The sequence below is a fragment of the Corapipo altera genome, unplaced genomic scaffold (genome assembly GCF_003945725.1).
Source record: "Corapipo altera isolate COAL_440 unplaced genomic scaffold, ASM394572v1 61305, whole genome shotgun sequence".
Classification (NCBI taxonomy): Eukaryota; Metazoa; Chordata; class Aves; order Passeriformes; family Pipridae; genus Corapipo; species Corapipo altera.
The window spans coordinates 4,702,629-4,729,233 of NW_020884909.1; the positions used below are offsets into that span (position 1 = coordinate 4,702,629).

General features: G+C 38.3%; 1 protein-coding gene across 4 annotated transcripts in view; it reads right to left on the bottom strand.

The window, feature by feature from the left end:
- Positions 1–2,992: 2,992 nt before the first annotated feature.
- The window catches only part of SYK (spleen associated tyrosine kinase), a 50,475-nt gene continuing 26,862 nt past the window's right edge, over positions 2,993–26,605 (bottom strand). For 2 of the 4 annotated variants that reach the window (XM_027653104.1, XM_027653106.1), the window contains 11 exons: positions 23,290–23,428; positions 21,760–21,841; positions 20,620–20,669; positions 18,257–18,325; positions 11,241–11,331; positions 10,463–10,640; positions 9,058–9,267; positions 8,453–8,642; positions 7,166–7,306; positions 6,834–6,946; positions 2,993–5,243 (listed from right to left, as the gene is read on the bottom strand). In XM_027653104.1, coding sequence (XP_027508905.1) covers positions 5,171–5,243; positions 6,834–6,946; positions 7,166–7,306; positions 8,453–8,642; positions 9,058–9,267; positions 10,463–10,640; positions 11,241–11,331; positions 18,257–18,325; positions 20,620–20,669; positions 21,760–21,841; positions 23,290–23,428 — 1,336 coding nt within the window. In that variant the 3' untranslated portion in view covers positions 2,993–5,170. The remainder of the gene's footprint in view (positions 5,244–6,833; positions 6,947–7,165; positions 7,307–8,452; positions 8,643–9,057; positions 9,268–10,462; positions 10,641–11,240; positions 11,332–18,256; positions 18,326–20,619; positions 20,670–21,759; positions 21,842–23,289; positions 23,429–26,605) is intronic. The other 2 variants (XM_027653103.1, XM_027653102.1) reach the window with 2 other exon arrangements.

The following is a 26,605-nucleotide window of genomic DNA, read 5'->3' on the forward strand; positions in this document are numbered from 1 at the left end:
CCAGGTGTTTGTACCCAGGTATGGCTAAGATGTGTCATTACTAGGGAAAAATAAGGAAGGATTGGTGCTAAATATGTGTGTTTTGGGAAAAGAAATATATAACCAAATTAAACAGTCAGTTTACAACTGCTCCAAATTAGAGAGGAAAAAATACCCCTAAGTGCTGCTCTTTGACAAGCTCAGTGAGTTGTGAGCTCTTGTGCATCTCCTGATGTATCCCTGCTCCCCACAGACATTCTCTTCCATCTATCATCTATCTTTCAGCTATCTTCTAGAAATATCACTGATAACCAACGTTAGTAATTCTTTACCAGCTGGCCACTGCTTTAGGTTACTGGAGGTGGGACTTGATACACCAGTCAGACTGAAATCATTTAACAATGCTGATGAAATCTGTACATAAATTAGAATAAGACATGAAAATACAGCTACAGTTGTTGTGAACTAAAAACTGAGGACAGGGCACTATTGAACTCAGGTAGCAAAGAATGACAATAAACTGCATGCACATATATGTGCATATATGTGTACTGTTTTCAAAGAAAAGTCTTCAAGCTGTGCAAAAGGCAGCTATACAAGTTTTCTGCTGCTTGTCCTGCTGCTTGGTCATGAAATTATATTCTTGGTACTCTTGTTGTTGCTGAAACTGGCATAATTGCACTTTATCAAAGTAGGAAGGAGAAAGAACAGATGTTGATAGCAGTGCAGCCACTGACTGGTGGCAATGTAACACGACAGTGTCATCGAACTGTTCTTCGCAATTTTTTTCCTTTTTTTTCGGTTTTGTTTTGGTTTTTTGTTGTATGTTGCAATTCTAACATGACAGAGGCACAAGATGCCTGGCTCTTAACTTACCAAACCACTGTCATGTGGAGTGTGATAGGTGGGCAGCTGTAGCTGTTGGTGCATGGCTGTGGGACTCCTCCACAAGCAGTTTGACACAAGTTAAGGAAGGCCTGGACCTAATGGTTTCTTACCCTGATAATTTAAGACATTTGAGATGGTGGACAGATGAGGGGAGTTAGGGATCTGTGCTCATTTATATTGGACTGGTCACTCAGGTGCTATTTGCATTCAAAGTCACGAATTTTAATGGACAGCAATTAATGCTTTCCCCAGCTGCCTCTTGTTTCCTCTCTTCTTTGGTTATCAAGAAAAGTGCACATCTCCACTGCCTCAGGGAAGCAGTGATCAAACTTTGTGCAGCATTAGTTATATGCCAAGGAACCCAGTGGGCCTTCATCTCAGCTAACACATATATGACAGAAAAAATACCTGTTTGGAGATGGATGCATACTACTAGCCTTGCTTCAGAGAATTCTGAGTAGCTGGAGGACTGTCGACCTCAGCTGAATTTGTGTTACATCACTCTGACTGTTGTTTCACAGTAATCCATTGTGTAATACAATTCTGAAGGAAGATGGTAATTCCATAGGTTTGTCTCATTTTTCCATCACTGTTAATAGGGGACAATACACACTTTGCCTCTCTGATATTTATTTCATGCTCCACCCTCCTTCCTCCCCTCCTTTTCCAGCTGTAAGCCTTTGCAGGTTACCTGGTGGCCCCAGTAAAGGTACAGTTACAGCAGGAGGCATTCGGCTGTTGAGTCTTTCCCATCAGCCCTATAATCCCTTCTTACTATCCCTGGGACAATGATCCATCCCTGCAGGGAGAACTGGGCCCCAGTGTGGCTGTGCCACTGTCTCCCACTGCACCATGGTGACACACTCCTGGGGAATGGTGGTACTGAGTCTTGAAGTGGCTCTTTTCCATCTGAGTCTGGGATTGCTTTAAGTCTGCTGCTGTGTTTTTTTGCTGTCAATAAATCAGATGGTGTATTTTTTTCTCCTTTTTTTTTCCTTCTTCTGCATGACTTGCAGTCTTTCTGTTCTCACTAAACTTAGAGCTCGTAATCAAAATTGCTGGCTTAATGTTTTCCTGTATTATTCAACCCAGATGCCACTCTCACTCCCTTCTGTGCCCGTGTGGAACATAGTCTGCATCTTTGTGCGTGCAGTCTCTCACTGCTGGTATCACTTAAAAGACAAGGAGACACAGACTCTCAGAAATCTTCTGTTTTCCTTGAGTGTTATCACCTGCTCCTTCTTCTCCACCAGCATCTTACTACATGCTGCAGTTTTCTAACCCTTAACTCTATCATGGTAATTACTTGTGGGCCTACACCACCAAGTGGCATTTCTGATACAAGCCAATCTAAAAATAAAGACAACTAAATCCAGACAGCCAGTAGATGACAGCCCCTTCATATCAGTTGAGAGTGCAGTCCCACAAATGCGAAGGTGCAAAGATTAGGACAGATTTGCTACACAGGAAAACAATCACAGCAGAGCAGTGTAAGCCAGTTCCTGGCTGATGCACCCAAAAGGTATGTACCTGCTTGAAGAGTTGTCAACCTTTCTGCCTTTGTTGTTAATTATTCAAATTCACATTCAGACCCATCCAGCCTCCGCTTTCCTGAGAACTTGGGCATGCAGCAAAAGCTAAATGAAAGACTAAGGTATCATTGTTTTTATATTTCAGAACACCTAGAACAGTTGTGTGCACCTATGAGGAAGGCTCCATGGTAGTATAATGTGACTTAAATCCTGCATAGCTGACACCTGTAAGGCAGAAGTTCTTGGTTATCTGATACACTGCACTGACTCCTGACACCTCTAACCTTCCAGATCCAGCACTGTATTGTGGTAAAACACCATCTTGAAAAGAGTTAGTTGTAATAACAACATGCATATTTTAGGAGTTTCCTGCTAGTTCTGCCTTCAGCCCAGGCTTCACTGGGCTTATCTGTCCTGTCACATACCTTTCAGTGTCAATAGGAAAATCTCAGTCTTCCACAACAGTCACAGTAACTCAGTGCATATACACACTCTGCACAGCATTTTCTAGAAAGCATATAAATATTAAAGGATTCCTTTAAAAAACAACATAATTTGTAAAAATGTCTTTAATTTAAATTTTAAAACCTAATCCATTTATTTCACAATTCTTTATATTCTCAGTGTAAACTTTTATTATGCAACAGTGAAGTTAAGAATAATCAAGTAACAGTGGAAAGTGATGTTGACATTCACTCAGAAGAGAGGACATGAAATAATCCTCCAATTTTGTTGTATCAGACATCGTTTTTAAAGAGAGTGAGAGATACAGAGAGATATATCTCTCAGGGAAATTGAGTACTGTCACTTGCTGGTTAATAGAGATTTGTGCGATCTGTGCAATTTTTTATAACTAATATCCCCATAAATGTACTAATTGCACATGTAGAAATAACAATTTCTCTGCAACACAACTAAAGTGACGAAATACCCATGTGTAACTATGGCTAACTTCTACTCAAGCTGGTCTTGTACAAAAATGTTTCTTAAAAACAAAACAAAAAATAAATCATCTTCAGTATAAGTCACATTTGGTCACGTTTGAAACATGATCTATTACACTCAATCTTTTTCAGTAGTATGTGGTTTCTGAAGTATCTTGCACTGGACACTCAACACTGAACTACCAAAAGTAACCAGGTATTATTTAACAAATAGATCACAACCTTAGTAAAAAGAAAAAATTCAGTAAATCCTACATTTGTTTGTAGTCTTATCTGTTTCTAAAGTTATTTCACACTTTCTCACTTTTTCACACAATTTCTTTTCTAGAGAAAAAAATATCACTCCATCTCTAAGAATATCTTGTTCACATGAAAATGAAAGACATATACTCTAACCAGACATATGCAATAAATATATCTAACTCTAAATCTTATCCTTTATATTATTCTAAAATCTCTTTATCTAACAGATGTAATGTTATGTAGACTCCTGAGATATGTGTAAATGACAACAGAGTAGCTGTTTGTGAGTAATAAGTGATAGAAATTTTGATACTGATAATATTTAAAATGAGATTGGACAAGCACAGCATAAGGGTAAAAACAATCAGGAGTAGATTATACTATTTGGAATTACTATTACTAAACTTCCAATTTAATGGGGATGCACCCTAAATTACAGAAGAGTGATGATACAAACACCCTTTCCTGAGATAGCCATGGTGATAGACAGCAGGACAAATACTAAGATTTTGGAACAGACAAAAGTAATCTTGAGGTCCACATGCCTATTTTAAAGAATTCGTGCTAGAGGTGAAATTTAACTTTAGAGGTGATAAGGTATGGTGAAATTCTGACAGATGCTTTTCAATAAAGGTTTGAGAAAAAGGCAAAAATGATTGCTGCTCAAAACACAATACAAGGAGCTTTGGTACACCCAAACAGATACATGGAAAAGGTATGTCTGGAGAAGGATGAAACAGCACAGAGAAAGCTGGGTGCTGCTCCATCACAGGTATTTTCAGGAATGCAGTGGCAGAGTTTATGTTAAAATCCAGAATCATTGTCTTAGGCGCTGGTACATTTTCTTCAAAGATGAGAGCAAACCCCTGAGTTCCAAGGTTTCACCAGGAAAAAGAATAACTCCCTGAGGAACAGCTGGGCTCCACACATTAGATGAGGAACAAGAGAAGCTGGTCACATTTGAAGGAGGTAATGATGTTAGAAAGTCAAAACTTCCAGTTCTCCTCTGCCCGCTTTACCACTAAGAAGAATATAACTTGATTTTAAAGGGGTTTGGTGATAAAATCAAACACACTGTAAGTCAAAGGAACTGACACACTTTCACAGTGAATTTCCTTCACAGTGAGAAATGTTTATGCTACTCTTTCTTGAGGAGCAGGAAAGCTGGAAAAACTAAATACATCTGAGGACTAAGAATATTACTAGGAACATCTAAATTCCAATTCGCATTCCAACACAGGAGAGGAAGGAAGTTCGAAGTCATTAAATGGGTTTTACAGGACTGCAAAGGTAATGCAAATAAAGCTGTAAATAAAATAAAATTGGATGTAGCAAAAGGGTAAGCACCTGCCCTCTGAGAGTCTTGCTGCTCACTTTGAGTCCTCTACACTTTCAACACTCTCTTTCCGTGCTTGGATATTGTGCAGAAGGCAAGAAAAGGCAACCTTACAGACCACAAGGCTCAGCTCTGCACTTTGCAGGGCGAAAATGGAAGTACAGAAGCCAAAGTTGCTTGGTTTTGGAGTCGAATTGCTTCTCAGAGGGTGCTGGCTGGAGGCAAGGAAGCTGCTGTTCTTCAGGCTTTTAGTGGGAAATGTCGTAATAGTAGTTACGCAGTCTCAGCTCGACCGCGACAAATCCTGGTCGGTCATCAACGCTGTGGAAAGATGACAAGTATCACTGCACAGGAAGAAGAAAGCTCTAAGAGTGCATGGGCCTTATAATGCTTGGGACTCTACCTCAGTGACAGTTCATTTAAAGCTGCTCACAATATTTGGAGGCTACCAAAATGAGGTTAAAAATTAATGCCAAGTGGCAAATGTCGCTACAGAGCATCCAGTGAGTGGATTTACTATCACGCCCATTACTCTGTGGTCAGTGAAAGTACTAGAAGAAAGAAATAGCAAATCAGCTCCATTTAATTTTCTACTTCATTTACTTTAGTAATAATCTAGAGGAAAGAGTATTTGAGGTGTAATATCTGCCTTACAATTGTCACTACAGTCACACAGAGAGGCTTAGAACCACTGAGAGGAGTCTACCCATACACCATGACTGGATGGCCTTTCTTCTATATCTGCAACTATTTCTTTATTTGGAGAACACAATTAAACTGACAAGCCCCTACAATGCTACATTACATATTGAGATAGTTACTCTGCCTGACTTGAACTTTCCTTTCTGAATTTTTCTTCTTTCCAATAATAAAGATATCTTTGAGTACAAAAAATAATAACGAGCCTGCTTTATGATACATTTATTCATCCTAACAAAACCTGATCCATTTCACTGTAGAACTGTTACAGCATTCTTTGAGTCCAACAAAAAGGCAGGAATTATTGTACGGCTGCACATTTATTCTAGAGTACAAGGTGTAACAAAACTAATAAAGAAGCAAGGTACCTAAAAGTGAAGTACCACAGCTCCTTAAATGGAGATCTTTGTTGGACACTCATATTCTCTAGATGATGAACTGGAATAATAAGTGACATTACAGTCACTTTGGGTACTTCTTGGAGCCTTCCTACAGCTAAAGGTAACTTTAACAATATAGTTTAAAATGATAAATCATAAAACAGTTTTAAAAAATTTTTGCAATATACTATTTTTAAAAAATCAGGTAGGCTTTATTTTTTTTCTTCTATATTTCATAATTCTAACTTCTGAATTGTCAACCAGAAAAAAAGTTTTTGACATCTGAAGTATGATCTGAAAAGGAAAAGATGTTTAGCCTCTCACTGGTTGGAGGTCAGTCTGGGAGCCACTCTGAGTATGTACAGAAATGAGAGAAGATAAAATAGGTCAAAACAGCTAACTATTGAAGAATGGAATAAATATTTTGGTAATATGACTTTGAAATTTCAGTAAAGATAAAGACTTGAAATGAAGATTAAACAAAATACAATCCAAAATGAAACAAAATTATTTGCTTTATTTCAACCATTCTTTTCAAAATATATTAGATTGACCTTTTTGTGGAATTACTTGGTTTTTATGATACTGTATATTTTGTATATAGCTGTTCCAGGAAACTCTGTTGTGCAAAATCAGCTTGTAGTACACTCTATAACTCAAATAGTTATAGAGTTCACCTGAAAGGGTAACTAACTCCTTAGTTTGGAGGATGGATGTAACAAAAAAAGGGCTTAAAAGTTGCGTTTTGAAATAATCCTCTCATCCCCTTTCTGACTACTAACCATGTAGATTAAAATATACTTCTATTAAAAGACCATCACGTGACACTCACTTGTATGTCCAACACAATTTCATTAGACTGTAGACTTCTGTTGGACAGACTTCAGGACGTTCCATTCGTTCTCCTCTTTCAATCATCTGTGCAACTTCACCACCTTTCATTCCCTGGAACAGGGTGAACAGAACAGTCAGTCATCCAAGTTGCAAATACTTACAGTATGTGTGCCAGCATGAATCAAACAGAGGCCCAGAACTGATTTTTGAGCTAAACCTTTAACTCATTTGTTGCAACAACTCTTTTTTAGGCAGGAGAAGGCACTGGTTCAAATTTGCTCTGAATTTTTACAGGGTGAAAAAAAAAAATGACCAGGTGTAATCACTCACCTTATATGGCTTTTGCCCATAAGAGAAAGCTTCCCACATTAAGACCCCAAAGCTCCAGACGTCGCTTTTGCTAGAAAATTTGTAGAAATTCATGCATTCTGGAGCATACCACTTGACTGGCCATTTTCCATGACTCTGTGCCTAAATATGTCATAACAGAAAGGGAAAAAAGCAGGCTAGAGACAATGATAAGTACTAAACACCACCAGGTTAACTTAGATCTGCACACATTTGTGCTAAGTACCATTGCATTTCTGATGCAGCTAGCTTTAGAGAGAATGGGTAACAGCCACTTCAGAAGTGTTACAAAATTGTTCTTAATCTTCCACTTTCAAAATAATGCACTGAAAGGAAATCTGCAGTAAAGCAAAGCTCAGTTAAATGACATGGAGTCATTTTTTAATGGCATTTCATTTAAAGGTACTCTTTAAAATTAGTTGTTTTTTTTTTTTAATTTAGGCTCTCCACAGAGGGTAAGAGATACATACCCGGATACTTGAAGTTGAGGCTCTATTTCAAAGCAAAGTGACTGCCTTGTGGCAAACCACAGTTTGATTAAATTATGCCACAGCGCTGCACTGCAGCCACTCAAGCCTCAGTCTATCCTAGCACAGTGCTAGATCTAGTGATAGGACACCACTTCATCCTGTGGAGTTGTAAAGAGAACAGACCTTTGATATTAATTCTCAAGCCTCTGAGGGTTGAGATTGACAAGCATCTCTGGGCAGGCTAGTGGCAGTGATTTCAGATGCCTTTTCTGGCAGTAGTTATTATTCCTATAAGAAGGTCATCAGAAGGGAGCATGTGCTTGCTCCTCCTCTGTGAATTTAAAACAAGCTAAACAAATTCAGTTTAGGTTAATTTATATTTTACCAATGGTATTCTTTCAAAAACCTTCCCTAATTCAGTTCTGTTAGTCAATAATACAGTGCTTTAGTTTGTGTTTTCCTTGGACATGGTGAGAACTGGTCTGCAACAAATACATTTTCCCCCTATTATATAAGGAAGTATCTAATTTCCACCATCATTTTCAACCTTCTAATGACAAGTTTACCAAAAGTAAATGAAAGTAGGCAAGGAAAAGAAGGGATTAGCTTTTTCCTCCCTACACATCTCTTAATGTTAATCACCAATTTTGAAAATTGGTAACATAATATCAGGCTATAAAACAGTGGATGATACGTAATATTTTTAATTTTCAACTTGCAAAACAAACTACATTTCCACTGAAAATAACCTCATTAAGCTATGCTACTATGCAGCTTTCATGTCTTGTTAAAAACTTACCTTATAATAATTTTCGTCTGCACTAAGAGCTTTGGAAAGTCCAAAGTCACTAATTTTGGCATAATGTTGGGTGACTAATAGCACATTCCTTGCAGCCAGATCCCTATGAACAAAGTTATTCTCCTCCAGGTATTTCATCCCCATGGAAACCTGGTGTACCAGCTCTGTTATGTTCTTCTCTGTGACATGTCTGAAAATCATAATTGAATTTTAAAGAGGTCAGTAGTTCATTTTTATGACTCTTCATGGAATTCAAACACAAATCTTTGCTATGAACTTGCCCATATCATGCTGTGAACCTGATGCACTCACATTTAGCTAAGCTTTAATTAGAAAAGGCACCCTAGGCTACCTGTCCTGGGCAAGATGGTGTGTGAACACATCAATAAATGAGTAATTGAAGGATATGTGAAAATTCTTTCGTTTATTCAAAATACACTATTTTGGCAGAAATATTCGACATGCACAAGATAATAATTTCCAATGGAGAGTAACTAGAATCATTAATTATTACATTAATGACATGTCAATTTATAACTGTCCTTAAAGGAAAAAATAAAAGAATAGGCCCTGTACCCTATGAAATGGAATCAAGGTTTACATACCTATTTTTTTGCAAAAATCTGTTCAATGGCCCAAGCTCAGCCATTTCCATTACTAACATCCAGGCCTCAGCTTCACATATGCCTATCATTCGGACAATATATGGGTTATCCAGTTGCTGCATTACATTTGCTTCTCTCAGCAATTCATCCTTTATGGCTGGATCATTACTCTCATTCTTAAGAATTTTTACAGCCACTGGCTTGGCACCCCTGCAAAAAAAAAAAAAAAAAAAAAATCCAGTTCTGGGACAAGCTGCTGAAAAAGCTGTGTACTGATGCATAGAATCTTTGTCTGATGTTTCTGTGCACATGGTACAAATCGTGACAAAATACAGAACTGACATTCAGAGGAGAAAAAACCCAACCAGAACAGGAACACTGCTCTGCCCAAAGCTCGGAAGACAGTTAAGCAAAAGAAGGAGAATGAAAAGAACCTGAGAAAATTAAAAACTGTCACTAAAAAAATATCTTAAGAAGCCTGAAAACAAACATATTGGACACAATTTTCATGCCCATTCTGGCAAGGATGGCATTTTCTTGTCAGAAAAGCTATAAAGAGCTTTCTAAGCGCTAAGATGTTCTGGGGATGAGACTAGAACAGCATTGCAGGACCCCAGGGCAGTGCTCTGAAACCCTGAGAAATTAAGCCTACTTCTGCAACTTTCAGTTCATACAGCTACCTGAAAGAGTGACTGGTGTCATCAACACATCTCAAGTGTGAAGCAGGATTAAAAACACATGAGCTGAGATCAGAGCCCTTCAAATTACTACAGACTATCCTAGAAAAATAAAAATCCCTCCTGCCTCTGAAAACCTCGGTTAAAGAAATGCCCCCAGCTTCAAATGATGAGTGTATACATAAGCAGTCCATGCATATAAACAACATAAAATAACATTTTCCTATGAAAATCCATGAACAGTCAGGTAGGAATAGGGTTTGTTCCTATCGACATGATGTGATACAAGAGGTTACAACACATTCTGTCTTCTTGAAAATCAACACTTCAGCTTCACGGAGCTGGTATTTATCATATTCATTTTAGGCAAAAAAAATTCTCTTTGATACAGGTAAACTGTCCATGGGACTCTACACTGTTTCTGAAATAGATTTTGTGCAGATGGGAAATATTGCATAACACAACTGCCCACACAAACTACAGAGGAAGTTCCCCGTGGACCTCCCTGTCAGGAAAGAAGATAGTCATGAGGAGCACTTCCCCGCTTTACTGACAAAAATGAGTGTGCATTATGTGTAAGAACAACGAAAGAAACTGGTGAATATTAGCCCAAATTACTTAGGTACAGTCTGTCACCCAAATGACATGCAAAGATTACTGCTGCTCCCAACAGTGAAGGCTAGAGCTTTTACATATTAGACACCACGAAAATAGAAGGAAACACCTACTTTTTCATCCTATAGAACCCTTTCTTTACAGTACCAAAGTTGCCAGAGCCAAGTTCACCTTCCTCCAAGGTTAACAATTTCCTGTCAAGAGTGACATTTTTTGGTTTAATTTCATCCGGATCAGCATATGGACTTTCATAGACCTCGGTATCCATGGGTAATGCCTCTCTCTGATCACCTGCAGTTCAAACAATGAAAAAATTGGACATGATTTTAGGCATTTTTTGCTGCCACAGATAATATATTCACCTTTTCTATATTCAGGATTGTCAGCGTGTTTGACTTACAAGGGCATTATAGAGAGATCACATACAGCCCATCTATATGCACTTCAGAACATCCCAAAACACAGTGACTTCCACCTGGTGACATGCTTTAACTACTGGACATTTGTGCAATGTGAAACCGGGACATTCCTTGACAGAAGGATAAAGAAGGGTTAAATTTTGGCCCTTCTCCTTACTACTTCCCACTAGTTACCTCAGACAATTCTTCGCTCAGAATGCTGCCTTATGTGTGCTTCATTCTCAGGCACCCTACTCTAATTGCATTATACTGTGGATGCAACAGGGCAGAATTCTTTCTATGAAGATTTTTAGAGTCAGGGAAGTAGGTGGTAACATCTGGCAGTTTCAGCTACCAGGCCTGAGTTATGGTAGTAGCTGCACCAAAACAACACAGGGTGTGAAATACTTGCAACAAAAAAGAAATATGGGTTGAGAGAGATCTCTGCCATAAAGAAGAAAACTGTATTAATTATGTAAATTACTCTGCCTACCTCTTTCTTCTTCTGTAGGACCTCTCTTCCTTTGCAGCACATAAGGATTAAAAGGTGCTTCTTCGAGTGGGTGGCCAATAGTTGACTGAAGCTACAGCACACAAAAAGAGTTTTTCTGTTTAACAGTGAATAGGTAAGTTAAAAGCACTTCCCCCCCCCCAAGAATTAAGGTATAATGGTTGCAAGAGGCACATAGGTAAGAATCAGAAAGTAAGAAAGGGATCCAAAAGAGTTTACTTCATTCTGAAAGTTATTGCTAAAGCAAATATCCAGGCCAAATGAAACATACACTGCTAAAGTACAAAAATATATCCAAAATATTTCAGAGCACTAGATATGAGAGAATTAACTGTACTGGGTCATGCACGAATCTTATTCTGCAGATATTAAATTTACATGATATTTTCAAATCTGCCTTGTAACACAAGTAGTCATAAGGATTTCTCTTTAATCTGTCCTTTCTCCCTGTCCAAGTTATCTCTCCCCTTACCTAGGCCATGGGGAAATTGTTAGCACAAATGAAAACAAAAAACAATTCCCTTTTTTTCTTGTGGATATTACAGAGTGACTCCACTTAAAAGAAGTGGAACAAACTGGAGTAAAAAGTTATTATTTTAATAGGGTTGTGTAACATCAGGGACAAATATAATTGACCAGATACTAGACCAGTCTGTCTCCCCTGAGAGGGGAGAAAATGCTTTAATTAATTGAGCACCTGGTTCAAATACAATCCCTCTGCCTTTACTCTTGTTAGACAAATAATATGGATTACACAAACCATCCCAACGGAAAAATGATGTGTTCTGGAGCTATTTGGTTGAAGGATTAGGCTGGCCCAATAAAGTATACATGCTCTATTCTGTCTTTGAGCATGGAATTACAGGATGTGAAATTACAGAAATTATTTCTGCACTTTAGTCCCTTTTCTTTCTCAGTGTAGATTTTACTCTACTTATTAATTACCTCGCACTCCTAAGAGAGTGTTTTAAAATGAAAAATTCAAACGTCTTTGCAAGTTTGCTCAGTTCAAACAGGAAAAAAAAGTATATTGCACTTGAAAAACACTGGATAGGGTTATTTTGCAAATACTTGAGTATATAGGTCTTCTTTTTAACAACTGAAGCTTTCAGTGTCATAAGTTCCAGAAACTTTGCAGTTTTGAAGTAAAGAGAAAGAAAGCTCTAGTGGAAGTTGTCCCTGCTCACGGCAAGGAGGTTGGAATGAGATGATCTTTAAGGTCCTTTCCTACCCAAACCATTCAATGATTCTATGGCATTTTCTGGAGCGAACTGTTAAATACAATACAAGTTTTATCTTCTGGAAACTCTATTTAGTAGGGAAAACATCTGACTAGGGCATTACAGTTCCTTAAATCCTGATGAAGTTATCTGCCCAGTTGGATGAAACAGAAAAGGTTTCACTATCTAGATTTTACAGCAAACTATAAGTAGGAGGCCAGCTCTCAGCAAGGTTCTGGCCTTTTGGGATGAGCACAGTGACATCAGGCATGGTAAGGGAAGTGTTTTTGGCTTGAATTCCTCAGTCTTAGGAACAGTGTTGAAAGGCCACTTGCTGTCAGGGTAAGCCACAAAAGCACCGAGACAGTTCTGGGACAGGTCAGGGGACAAACTGACTGACCTACCAATCTCAAGAACAAGAGAGGCAAACGAAGTTATAAAACAAGATCCTCAGCTCTAGTTTTGTTTCTCTAGACTGATACACCTTGCCAGCTTTGCAAGGAAGAACTCTCTTTCCAAGACCTCTGTCACTCTACTTCACACAGGTCATTCACTAAGCCAAAAACCCCAGTAGGATTTGAACTCAATCATAATTCTCTCCATATGGGCTGGTAGTTTCACTGTGAATACTTAGGACAGTTTTTTCCTACACTGTAGGTATATATAGGAAAATGCTTATACTCAGTCAAAAATATTAATCAAATTTTGCTTTGCAAAGAATTATACTTATTGATTCCAGAGTGATTTTATCTCGTGTGTTTCACAGATCCTGAATTGCTTCAGAATGCATCAAGAACACTTAAGGGGTTTTATCTTGTTGCTAGTTACTATGACCCACTCAGTATTACTACCAAGAAGTGATTGTAATCCCACTGGACAGCTTCCTGGATGTATTCTTGCTTCCTACATTAACAGTATTTATACTTTGAAAGGGAGATCATTTTACATTCCAGAAGTCATTTGGAGTCAATTAACCAAATGAATACGATGCAATTTGGACTGCCAGCAATACCTGTTGTTAGACAGATACAAGTGCAATGGAGACAGGTACAGCTTGCCACATTGCATAGATTTCATGGAAGTCTCTGAAGTCTTGAAATGTCCCATAGTATATACCTCACCTAAAACACCACAGAAACCTTTTCTGTAGTCACAACTAGGTAAAGTCACACAGGTGTACCTGTAGCTCCAAGTTAGTTAAATATTCCTGACTCTAAGTCTCAATTTATAAATTGATCTGCTTTGAACTGGTCAAACATAATATACATCAAACTCATACGTCTCAAGAATCTATTCACCAGGGAAGAACAGTTGGTGAAAATACAGCTCTGGTCAAGACAGCTGAGTCCTCAAGTGGAATATACAGAGATGTTTCTGCTCTTTGCAATTCAAGAACAAAATAAAAGAATCAGAAAGTATTGGATGCTCTTGTTCAGGAACTGCATTGAAAAAAAGGAGCACATCAGTTCTGTGCTTGTAAACAAAGCACTGTAATTCTGAATTGAAAATCACACATTGACACCAAATAAAGTGGGTTCTCTTTCTCAGAGATCTCCTCATTTTTGAAAAGGATATCTTATATATCATTAGTGTTAGCTTGGTAACTAAAATATAAATGTATGCATGGAATGTTACTTCTGATGGTTGCAGATTGATTAAATAGCTTAATAATGTCTTTTTCATTTATATTGCTTCCTTCTTCTGTGGAAGGAAATGGCAGACCTGGCTACCCTGAACAAAGAAAAGGCTGAGGTTCTCAATGACTTCTATGCCTCAATCTTCAATAGCAAGTGCTCCAGCCACGCTGCCCAAGTTGAGAAAGACAAATGCAGGGACTGGGAGAATGTTTACAAGTCCATGGGAACTGATGAGATTCATCCAAGGGTCTTCAGGGATCTGGCAGACAAAGTTACTAAGCCACTATCCATAATTTTTGAAAAACTGTGGCAGTCAGATCAAGTCCATGATGACTGGAAAAAGGTCAATATAAGCCCCCATTTTTTAAAAATGGAAAGCAGAAGACCTGGGGAACTAGAGGTCAGTCAGTCTCACTTCTAGGCCAGGTAGGACCATGGAGCAGACTCTCCTGGAAACTATGCTAAGGCACATGCAGAAAAAAAAGAGGTGATTTGCAACAGGTAACATGGCTTTACCAAGGGAAAATCATGCCTGACCTTCTATAACAGGGCTGCAGCATTTGGTGGATGGGACAGAGCAACTGACACATCCTTGTCTCAAAATTGGAGAGACATGGATTTGATGGATGGACCACCCAGTGCATAAAGAACTGGAGGGATGGCTGCATGCAAATAGTTGTGGTCAATGGTTCACTGTCCCCGCGGAGAGCAGTGACGGGCGGTGTCTCTCAGCTGTCGGTGTTGGGGCCGATGCTGTTCAGCGCCTTTGTCGGTGACGGGGACAGCGGGATCGAGGGCACCCCCAGCAAGTTTGCTGATGACACCGAGCCCTGTGTGCGGTTGACACGCTGGAGGAAAGGGATGCCATCCAGAGGGACCTTGACACAGCTGAGAGACGGGCTTGTGTGAACATCATGGAGTTCAACAGAGCGAAGCGCGAGGTGCTGCACCTGGGTCAGGGCGATCCCAGACACAGCTACAGGTTGGGTGGAGAATTGATTGAGAGTAGCCCTGTGGAGAAGGATTTGGGGGTGATGGTTGATGAAAAGCTCAACATGAACTTGCAGTATGTGGTCACAGCCCAGAATGCCAACTGCACCCTGGGCTGCACCCACAGCAGCGTGGCCGGCAGGGCGAGAGAGGGGGTTCTGCCCCTCTGCGCTGCTCTTGTCAGACCCCCTTGGAGCACCTGTACAGTTCTGTTGCCCTCCAACATGAGAAGGACATGGAACTGTTGGGGTAAGTCCAGAGAAGGGCCACAAAGTTGCTTAGAGGACTGGAGCACCTCTCCTATGAAGACGGGCTGAGAAAGCCTGGGGAAGAGAAGGTTGTGTGGAGACCTCATGGCAACCTTCCAGCGTCTGAAGGGGCCTACAAGGAAGCCAGAGAGGGATCCCTGATCAGGAACTGTAGTGACAGCACAAGGAGTAACGGGTACAAACTGAAAGAGGGGAAATTAGGTTAGATATTAAGAAGAAATTCTTCGCTATGAGAGTGGTGAAACAGTGGAACAGGCTTCCCAGAGAAGCTGTGGATGCCTCAACCCTGGTAGCGTTCAAGGCCAGGTGGGAGAAGACTTTGAGCAACCTGGTCTAGCGGGATGTGTCCCTCCCAGTGACAGAGGGAGCTGGGACTAGATGATGCTTAAGCTCCCTTCCAACACTTCCAACACAGAATTCTATGATTCTATGATTTCTGGTTGAACTGCAATTTAATATTTCACAGGTACATTTTCAGCTCATATTAGTAACTTGGGAATGTTGTGCAGTACTCAGAAAACCTCAAACATTTTTCTTTAGTTCTGCCACTCATGTAGTCATGGCATGTAGCACCCTGCATGCCTTTGAATAAGATTTTCTACCAGGAATTGGATTTTCTACCAGGAGACGGAATTTTTTCTCTTGCAGTCAAGCAAGGCTGACTAGAAATTATGAAGGAGGTATGTACCATTGAATGTACAGTGGTCTGGGTAATAGTACAATAAAATTTCCTTCTATTTAACTATCATTTAAACCCTGACTCCTTTCTGCCCTACACTTTTAAAACATCAATTTTAATTCTACAGATCTTTTTTAGACAAAGGGAACTTTATCTTAATACAACCAAGACATAGGATAAAAGATTGCTTCTTGTATTCTTACATGAAACAAAAAATTGGCAAAATGACCATGGATTTCGCCAATCAGTAAAAAGGAATACAAGAAAGGAGTCCACTAGAGGAGTCTGTTAAAAATGTCACATATTAATGAAATGGCTCCAATTACTCTAAATCTGACTTTTACAGTAAAGATTATAAATTCATATAAATAATATAGTAATACTCTTATAAAGGCAATCCGTACAGCAAGAGTAATTTCTTTTCAGGTTAATAATTCTGATTTGAAAAAATGCAGACTTATATGTAGGATCATAAAGTCGTCTTACTTTGCTAAACCAAACTGAACAGCGAAATACTGCATAACAAAGTCCTCATTACCCAAATCCTCAATGAGCTTTGGCTAAGACACCTCAGTTGCCACTAGGTGGCACGCGTTCATTTAAATTGTCTAAATTACCAATCTTAACAATAGTAAAACAGCTTGAGAAATTTTGATCTGGATTATTTATATATAATTTTAGTATTCAGATCAAAATTTAAGTTTTTGAAATTAAAAAAATATTCCAAATAATGAGTAAATATAATATTAAAAATAAGTGGCTTTTTTAATTTATTCTCTGAAAGTTTTTGACATAGGAGAAGTAACTGCCTAATCAACCAGGTGTAAAGTAAACTCTCCATGTTAGGGTTAATGAACGGCAAATCTTGGAATTGTTCAGAGCAGGACTTTTGCCCAGAGTCTAAAATATGACAGTATGATGAAACTTGCTGGTCTGAGTATTCAGGGTTAAGTACACGTAAATGGTGATCAAATCAGATTTCTGAAATTAAGTTTTTAAATGATTGGTCCTTCTCTGCCAATATGCTTCAGGCTGTACTCTGTGTCTGTTGCCCAGAAGGCAGGAAATAGATATTTGACAGCAGGAAGTGACCACGGTGAGTCACAGGTTTTACCAGGTTAACAGACAGCAGTGTAACCAAAGCCATGTCTACAGAATTCAAAACCCACACTCACTTTTCTGAATGAAACCAAAATGTGTGAGAGTATGGGATGGTATTTCAGATGGTTTGGAGCACGCCCTGACACTGCATATGTATTTGTACAAGATAAATGCACACTGAAAAAGACATGTGAGTCCTGTAAGGATATACAGATGACAACAGTATACTTCAGTATAAAAGTGAACCGAAGCAGTAGAAAAGAATAATTGTTATTTATCAGGATTATCAACTACAGTACAAATCAAATACAGTTTTTCACTCTGAACAGTAGCACACCTCTAGGGCTTTTCATGCCTGATCATTTTTGTTGAAGAGCAACCAGAAACAAATAAACAAACATAAAGAGAGACTCATGGATCAAACAGGGACGTACATGTTATTCTCAGTATGCAAACAAGCTCATAACTACGTGCTTCAGAGCTACACCAATTACTGGACAGCACAATTTTCTGGACATGCAACAGCATTTTCACTAAGACAGGGCTGGGCTCCCCTCGACTCCCTGATATCACCTTTCCCATTCTGCTTGGTCTTGTGACATCTTACACTTGGCTAAATGTAATTCAGTGCATAACAAGATTTGTGCACATAGGTTATTTAAGAAAATATCTTATTAATAAATTGTTCCACAAGTGTGCTAAGTAATAACATAATTATGTAAGTAAGACAATTTTCTGATCAGGAGGGATGGTTCAGAGTAGAAATATAATTTTGTTCTTCTGTGAGTGGTTTTGAAAAACATTTTATCACTTACATTTAATTTCCAGACATGTTAAGATCTCCACAAATACTTTGTGACAAATTACTTAAAAATAGTCCCTCTATTTTTAAAACTTCTTCAAACCCATTGCTTTGCTTATAAAATCAAACCCATAATTATGCAGATGATTAGGAAAGAAACGGAAAGCTTACAAAATCTTCACAACCTAATTGTTAGTAGTCAAGACAGCAAGCCAAAAGAGGGGGAAAAAAGAGTGAAATTAGTCATGTAAGTCTTTTTAACTCAGTCAAAAACCTAAAAATATGGTATATATGAGGCACCTTTTTGCTGCCAGCCTTTGGAAAGGTGTACGATTTGATTCTCGAGATAATTCCACCTCCTGCCCAACTCTAGAAACCACAATGTCAAAGAAGAACAGTGAATGTGTCATGAAAGAATAGCTAAAAATATTTTACAAAACAAAAGTGCTCTAAAAGAATAAAACACTCCCAACCCTTCTCTTGCGTGCCTGCAAGTACATATGTGATGCATCAAACAAATGTAGCATAGGAAACCTTAGTACTACATTTTGTTTCAACTGTATGCTGTCAAACCATCTTGAACCTGTAGATACACCTTAAGGCAGCTTTTAAATTCAAGTGCACTGCCCTTTCCCCAAATCTGTATTTATACAGTATGTTTCACGTTTCTCCCGCCTCTGTTATTGAATTTTAGCCACCCCCACCCCCCATATTTAGCAATGTAAAGCAGTTGATAACTTTGGTATGGGGAAGAATGACAATTGTATTGAGCGAGATATGAAGCACACCTTTGTCTTACAACAAACTATGTGAAGTTAAAAGCACACAAAATGATATTAATTCCAAACAAAAATGAACAGGCTTTACATTTTTTACACTCACTTATGTTCTGCATAAAGATACTTTTAGAAGATACACAAATATGTTCTATAAAAATGCATTAATTTAATTAAATGTGACAAATTAGCATTTCCAGGGGTCACTGAGAGATCATACCTGACTACTTAAAACTGTGATGCAGTACTTGCAGATTAAACATTTAGACTGATGCTGAGGTTGAAATAATGATCTGAGACACATCCTCAGCTACTTTAAACAGTCTTTGAACAGACTTTTCAGGGAGAAAAAAGTAACTTACAAAGTTAAAGGGATCAAAATTACCTTATATCTGGTCATGGAGCCTCTGGTGAAAGGCAAGGTTCATCCAGACCAATTTTTCAATTTATTTTTTTTTTAATTTAAATTTTTATATGTATTGCAGCCTGAAATACAGTGGTGATATTCTAAAGCCCTAATGGGATAGTCTTAGCATGTCCAAACCTGAAGTTGCTTTGAAAAAAAGAAAGTGTATGAACACTGTAGAAAGATCTGCTGTATGATATGCAGGACAGACTGTCCAACTAATTTAATGGCAAACTGTTCATGTATAAGGGCTTGGAGTAAACTTTACATGAGGGAAGGGATTTGTGTTGCATTTGCTCCTGAGCAAACTTGGAGTAACAAAGCATTAATGTTTCTTGTAACATGGACATCTGCTTTATAATGATACTAATATGCTTCCTCTGCAAAAGGAAGTAGTTTATGGTTAAAGTCTGTAATGGAGGTTAATTTTTCCATGTAGAATGTGGAGGTTTGCTTATTCTTGCTTCTCTTAGAACATCATGGATAATATGAAACATTTGTAGTATTCCCACACTGAGTGTGTTTGATCCATCTCTGTAACTGCAGGTACACCAGATGATACACATGGGACCTCATGTGCTTAAACTTCATGGACTTACTTGTAAATGGCACAGATCCAAACCTTGAGGTAATATTTAATAAAATATAAGGGACTGATTTTGGTTGCATTATTTCCAATTATTTAAAAGGTCACCTGATTCTCAGAAGTGAAGGAATGCGAATGCTTGTTCACAGACCTGCAGGGGCTCAATAGTACTCAAATAAATATAATTGCCTAAAATATTTTTCTATAATGTGGAACAACATCAAGATAATGACTTAGATGACTGAGGTCTCCGGGGAGACAACTAAATTAAACCCTTTTTTTCAGATGAGATCTGAAATAGATAGTGTTACATCATTCTGAATAAGATAGTGTTACATCATTCTGTGTATGTATCACACCCCGAGTGGCTCCTCTAATCAATGGACTCTAAGAATTTAGGCAATTAAAATAACAGATTGGCTTGCTCAGTCTTTGTGGAGTTGGAGAAAGAATTGCCCCTAACTCACTGCACAAGGAGTCAAACCCTCGTGCAATGCCAGATGTTAACTGCACACAGCAAATAAGGTAAATTGAACTTCCATTTCAGCCAGCAGATTCTCAAAGTGAACTATGTCAATAATGCAGTATCTCTTCTTCTATGGCTGATACAATCACTATAGAACGTGGTCATCAGTGAGGCATTTTGCCCGTTTTTTTCACATACATTATATGTGTAAAAGAAGTTAAAAATTAAATGATTACTAGAATATTTAAAACAATGATGAAACCAATACTACTGTAGAGTATGTTAAGCTTCTTTTCAACTTACTGCTTACATCCCTAGAAAAACAAACTCACACCTGCAATAACATGAAAGATTTAGGATTCCCAAAGCAGTATGTGACTGTAATCCTTCTCAAATAAATGCTATTGCTGTATCACCACATAATCTTACCTTAGGAAGTGTTCCAGAGGGAGAAGGATGAGCATTAAAACCAAAATTATCTGTAAAATAATCAAATGTAGAATGATACTGAGCAAAGTGAGAAGTTTGTGTGAGAATGCAGAATTTTACATAGGGAACCAACTTTCTAGTTTTTAAATCACATTACAGTGTTTCTCTTGGACCATATTCTTTGCTCTTGTTTCTTATATGCAGCAGACTCTGGTATCAGCCGCAGAGACAAAAGCATGTGCAGTGCCTAAATGATTCAAAGGAGTAGAAAAAGTACAGGTGGGAAAAGTATGTAATGATTCAAAGGAGTAGAAAAATAAAGAAATTAATCTTTAGACTTGGTGATTTTAAATGTATTTTCCAACTGCGATTCTATTCTATTCTATTCTATTCTATTCTATTCTATTCTATTCATCTTCTCACCATGGCACTGGTATCCAGCTAGAATGACATAAGAAGGCCTTGGAGAGAGAACACCACTTCTGGAGAGGCACAAGTTAGATACAGATCCATCAGAAGCATCTCTTTTCCCCTTTCAGTCAGGGCAAGAGGGAGGGTAAGGTCTTTTCAGTACAACATGACATTAAAGAAGAAACAGGATAAAAAGCACACTGAACCTCAGGACAGGTCCCCCCACCCCTTCTCCCCCTTCCCCCTCTTTATCAAGGAAATGCCTCTCTGACCCCATTTCCAGCATCTGGTGCAGCCAATCCATTGTTCTGCCCTGCCCTCCCCAACAGGGGAAGCAGCTCTTCATCTTCCAGTGACTCACCTGCTGGGTGCTCCCAACCTGAACGCCCCAGGCAGCACTGCTGATGTGCTTCAGCACCTGGGGTGAGGACCTTTGGAGCAGTGCTGGGGAGACCACCTTGTCTGTGTGTGTCGTTCCAGCAACACTCACTGCCCCTTTGAGCAGCAAGGCACATTTCAGATCTGACACTAATTTACAGGCAGCAATAATCTGAATTGCTAGCCTGGAGCTACAGGATCTGCCTCCATCACGCGTGGTCTGGTAGGTATTAACTCGTTTGAAAAGCAGAAATTCTGCACCCAACTTACATGACAAGTGGAAAAATGTGCATGTCTTTATCATAATTGTCATGGGTGTTCATAAACATAAAAATAATAGGAATAACTCACCACTTTCTGAGCCAAGTTGTGGACAAGGAGTGGTAAGGACCCTTAGTAATCCATCTGGTTTGTATGAATAATGCTCAACTAACTAACAAAATGAGAGGGGAGGGGAAAAAAAAGAAAGAATAAGAAAAAAGTATGTGAAAAGGTAAGGGTGGTACAATTATATTTTGTCTCTTTAGGACTGTGTGCATATGTACAATCATTGCTATATCTTACAACAAATGGCCTGGGCATACAGCAGATCTTTACTGCACATGTTCTTATCTCACCTTTACTTTTATTTAGCAGGGGTTCATGTTTCTGAAGTAACTTTAAGGATGAACCTTGAAAGTGATCCAGGAATTGGATTTGTAAGACTCAGCATTCCCCACTAGTTCTGCTACTAAACAGGTTTGTAACTCTGAGTAAATAATTTATTTTTATAATTTATTTTTATATCTTTGTGGTTTGGTTGTTGTGGGTTTTTTTGGTTTGTTGTTGCTGTTGTTGTTGTTTTGTTTGGTTTGTTTGTTTGTTTTAATTTTTGGGGTATAGTTACAGTGCAAGAATTGTCCCAATACTTTCTTTGGACCTCAAAGTTGCCATGAGATGTATGCAGTTAATAAATGTATAGCACAAACAGCTGTGTCCATTTGTGCCTGAATTGTCCTCTCCATGTCGTTTTGTTACTTCTATTTTTACTTTGGTGCCTTTGGGTAGAAAGGAGACAGTCTGCGAGTGTAAGAGTTGCAGACGTTCAAAAAAATTGTAAGACACCACAGTTGCTTTAAAATTTCCAGTGATACCAGGAAAGAAATATGCAGGACATTTACAAAAAGGCTAAGAATTAATATATGCAAGCAAAGAATCATATTTTAGATTTGTGAGTCACTTTACTTGTTTTAATAGATTTATAAGCAAGAGGACATAACAGATTTCTATGGGGGTTTCAATTCCCTTAGTACTTTTAATGTACTCATTTCACTAGTATTCAATTTTAGTATTAATAAGTATGCACTTCTTAGTTACGTAATCTTTACCAATATTCAGACATATTTTGATGGTAAGCCTCAGCAAATTAAGCTTTTGCAGATTTGAAGGTAGAGAATTTCAAAGCTAAAGACTGCATTATGTGTACAGCATCTCAAATTATTCAGTTTGTACTTCCGGGAACTCTGTTTGCTGCTGTCATAAAGGTCATTAACAAAAGACTACACCAAGCATAGCCATGAATATGGTCATTTGCAAATGCAAATGGACTTCCATTCCAGAGAATGTTCAGCCAACTGAATAACAGCAATTTTGAACTCTGCTAGGCTGCAACATCACATTTAGAAATGATTAAACCCTCTACACTCACATAGCTGTCTATATTGACATATATTTTCCTCACTTATAGAAGCCACACAAAGTTGGAAACATAAAAAATAACCCGCCAGAACACACTGGTTTTGGCCAAAGGCTATTGCAACATGGCAAAATAAAACAAAGCTGCCTTTGCCAGTTATATGGAAATCTGATGACAGTTATCCACGTGATAAAAATTTAACAGACCTGCCAGAGGGTGTCAAACCTTTTTCCGTCTGGTATGGAGAGCTTTCCTGTCTTATCTCTGTCAATTCGGTAATGCAGTACTTTTCCATCATTTAGCAGGCACAGGGCATAGGAACCATTCCTGTCCCTTTCTCGGATACTGTAGGAATAAGATTTTCAGGGTTAGAATCTAATAGAATTATTTTTTAGATTTTGAGTTAAAACCAAAACAAAGTCAGCATTGCAACTTTTGAAGACATTTTGGTTAAGCCTTTCATTTACTTCTTTGCATAACTTGTTTTCAGATAAATTCCCTGAAGCTTCCCTTCTTTTCCCCCAAATGCAACAGATTGAAACAGAAAATCCGCGGCTGCAGAACGCTGTGCAGTGCATAAAGAATGCTCTAAATAAGCATTTGAAAGCTTCTGCAGTGCTGGCCTACCTCTCTTGTGTATTTTATTTGACACTAAGAGCAGAAAATAAAACAATAAAAGAATATAATGTGAAAATCAAACAAAGAGAAAATCTCTGTGCTCTGAAATAGATTCTTTTTTTTTTTTCTGGGAATTTAAAGAAAATCATGCATTTCTGTAACCATTAATTCTTAAAATTTCAGTAAAGACATTGCTTTGTTGCAGATTTCATGCAAAATTCATTTGAAACTCTAGATGGCATTGGCACATATATATCTAAACTTCACCATGGACAGATCATGAAATGTAATATAAAAATTGTGTCTAAAATTCATGGGTAGCCAGGATGATCTCCTTTTTTCAGAAGAGCTGCAAACACCATCTGAGATGCCTGTAAAGTGTGGCAGAGTTGTTTTATGTGTACTCAAGGCCTGTGTATTTTGGTGACTGGACTCAGAGGAGACAGGAGTTTGCCAATGGCTCCATCACAGTCAGTGCAGTGTTTCTGAGTTTAAAAAGTAGGCTTTTCCTTTTAGTTTGAGTTGTCGATGTGCACTTACTGCTGACAGTGAGACAGCAATAGAGTTAGACCAAAAATTTTCTGGCTTTTTTTAGTGAAAAACCCAGATTCTGCAACAGTGAAATATTTCTTCCTCCAGTGTGCACAGAAATCTACTCACTCCCTCTTGAATTTTTGAACAGCCTTAGAAAGAAATACAGCAGTATATGCTCACTAAGATGTTGAGAATCTTTGTTGGTGCAGTACTAGTACTTGTTATTGTATCTCAAAAGATTGCAGAGGCAGATATTACATTCTGTTCCTCAGCTGACTCACTCAACACTGAAGTAGAACCATGTTTTGTCTGAACTACTCATGCACCCATTTTTTTTTAAGTAGAGTGATTCTTGTTGCCTAAGATTGAACAGGACACTGGCTAAAGGAAAAGGGAAGTAATGTCAATTTTTTTTGTTTTCTGAAACCAAAGTAGCTTGCCTAAGTCTCTAAGGCAAATTGAAACACACTGTGGTTTTTCATGATAGGTGTGTTCTCAGCATGTTGATTTCCTGTGCTGACTGACCAGTGAGGAGCAACAGGCTCTGCTAAAATGAAGAGTGGCTTTTACTTTGTCTTCCTCTGACTTGCTCTAAGCAAATAAGGCTTAGAAAAGTATTTTCAGAATAGAGGACATTGCTTCTAAAACACAAACAAACTTTTTTGCAATCAAACTTCTCCTCAGAACAAAGCACAAGTAAGACTAGAAAAATGCAATGGATTGCTTCCCAGTAACAAATGTCCTTCGTGTTCCACGTGAAGAAATGGTGGCTCCAGTGCATTTAGATCTACTGAAACTGATTATCATTTGCAAGAGTTGATGCTATCACAAGAAGCATTGTAAACATTTCTTGAGAGCACAGGTACCCATAGGAGAGGAGAGCCCTGATTTCTAAAGACCCAAAACAGCTCTATCACAGTTTAGTGAAGGATTTAGGCAGAGTTCAGGTTTATAAGGTTGAAGTTGCATTTCTGAGCGTTTTCTTCCCCTAACCCAACAGCTACATAACTCTGAAGACATCTGCAGTTCACAGTCAGGGCAGTCTGACAGCAACTTCTGTCAGACTGCTCTATCACCCCACGTCCTACAAGAAGTCTTCATTCTAACTCTCATGATTGACCAGGTTCCAGACCTTGTTCTCCTGGGGTTATAGAGCAGGTGTTTTTTAAACTGTAGGCAGTCAATTCCAGTACAACCTGGATCCCTAAGAAAAAAAAAACAAAACCAAAAAACAACAACAACCTCCCCCCCAAAAATAAACTCAAAACAAAAAAAAGAACCAAACAAAAACACACACACACAAAAAACCCCAAACAAAACCACAAAAAAACAACAAAAGAAAGCATTTTGTCAAGGAAGCCAGTACTGAAATATCACCTGGTCTTCCATTTCATGCTATAGCAGAGAATTACAAATGTACAGAAGAAAAACATAAAGATAATAAACACTTGTAAATAAACAATATTGCCCTTTCATCCACTGAAATTAATCAGAAATATGAACAACTTAATTGAGAAAAAAACTGAATTCAGAGATATTTTAGAGAAGTGCCAAGCTACCTAGATTTTTTAAAACAACACAAGAAGGGAAGTAGAATCTCAAACTGTTACCTTATGCAATGCAATCAAATTTAGGTATTGGTTTTCTATTTCACACAATCTACGTTTGAGTAATTTTTATGTTTTTGTGACTGTAACCCAGATAGCAATCAATACCTATTTGGACCATCATTACAGACAGTGTAAATACCCATCCATTCTCTCCTTTGGTAAAGTCTATTTTTCTTTGGAAGTAAAATGAACAATGCCCCAATTTTTCTTCTGCTTCCATCTGAAAAACCAAATGATCCCTCTCTTTCTAAAGGAAAATATCCCTGAGGGCAAAAAAAAAATAAATTGCTACTATAACATGACTCATTTACTGTGTAGAAAAAAAACCACAGAAGTCGCAGCATTTTACAGTGGAGAATAATGAAGAAACTAAAGGAGAAAAATGCTTGTTTTAGGAATGGTGTGAAATTGTTCTTCCTCCTGAATCCAAGGCCAATCCAAGTTTATTCTATGCCTTGCTTTGCCTTCTCAGCAATTACAGCTTCATTGATGCCAGAGATACTGACATTCCTCACTGCTGATCGAGCTCCAGCCATTCCCTGCTTGTCTGCCCTTATGACCATCTCTCTGGTAATGCTATTAGCAACATGGCTACTCATTATCACTTCAAAGATCTGCTGCATACTGCACATGTTCCAAGTTTTGACGCAATAAGGAATGAACTTGGTGCCATCTGTAGAAGATTATATAAAGGACAAAATGGATCGACCTCTGCCTGCATTTGCATCATTTCCTCTCTTCTGTTTGGTAACACACTCAA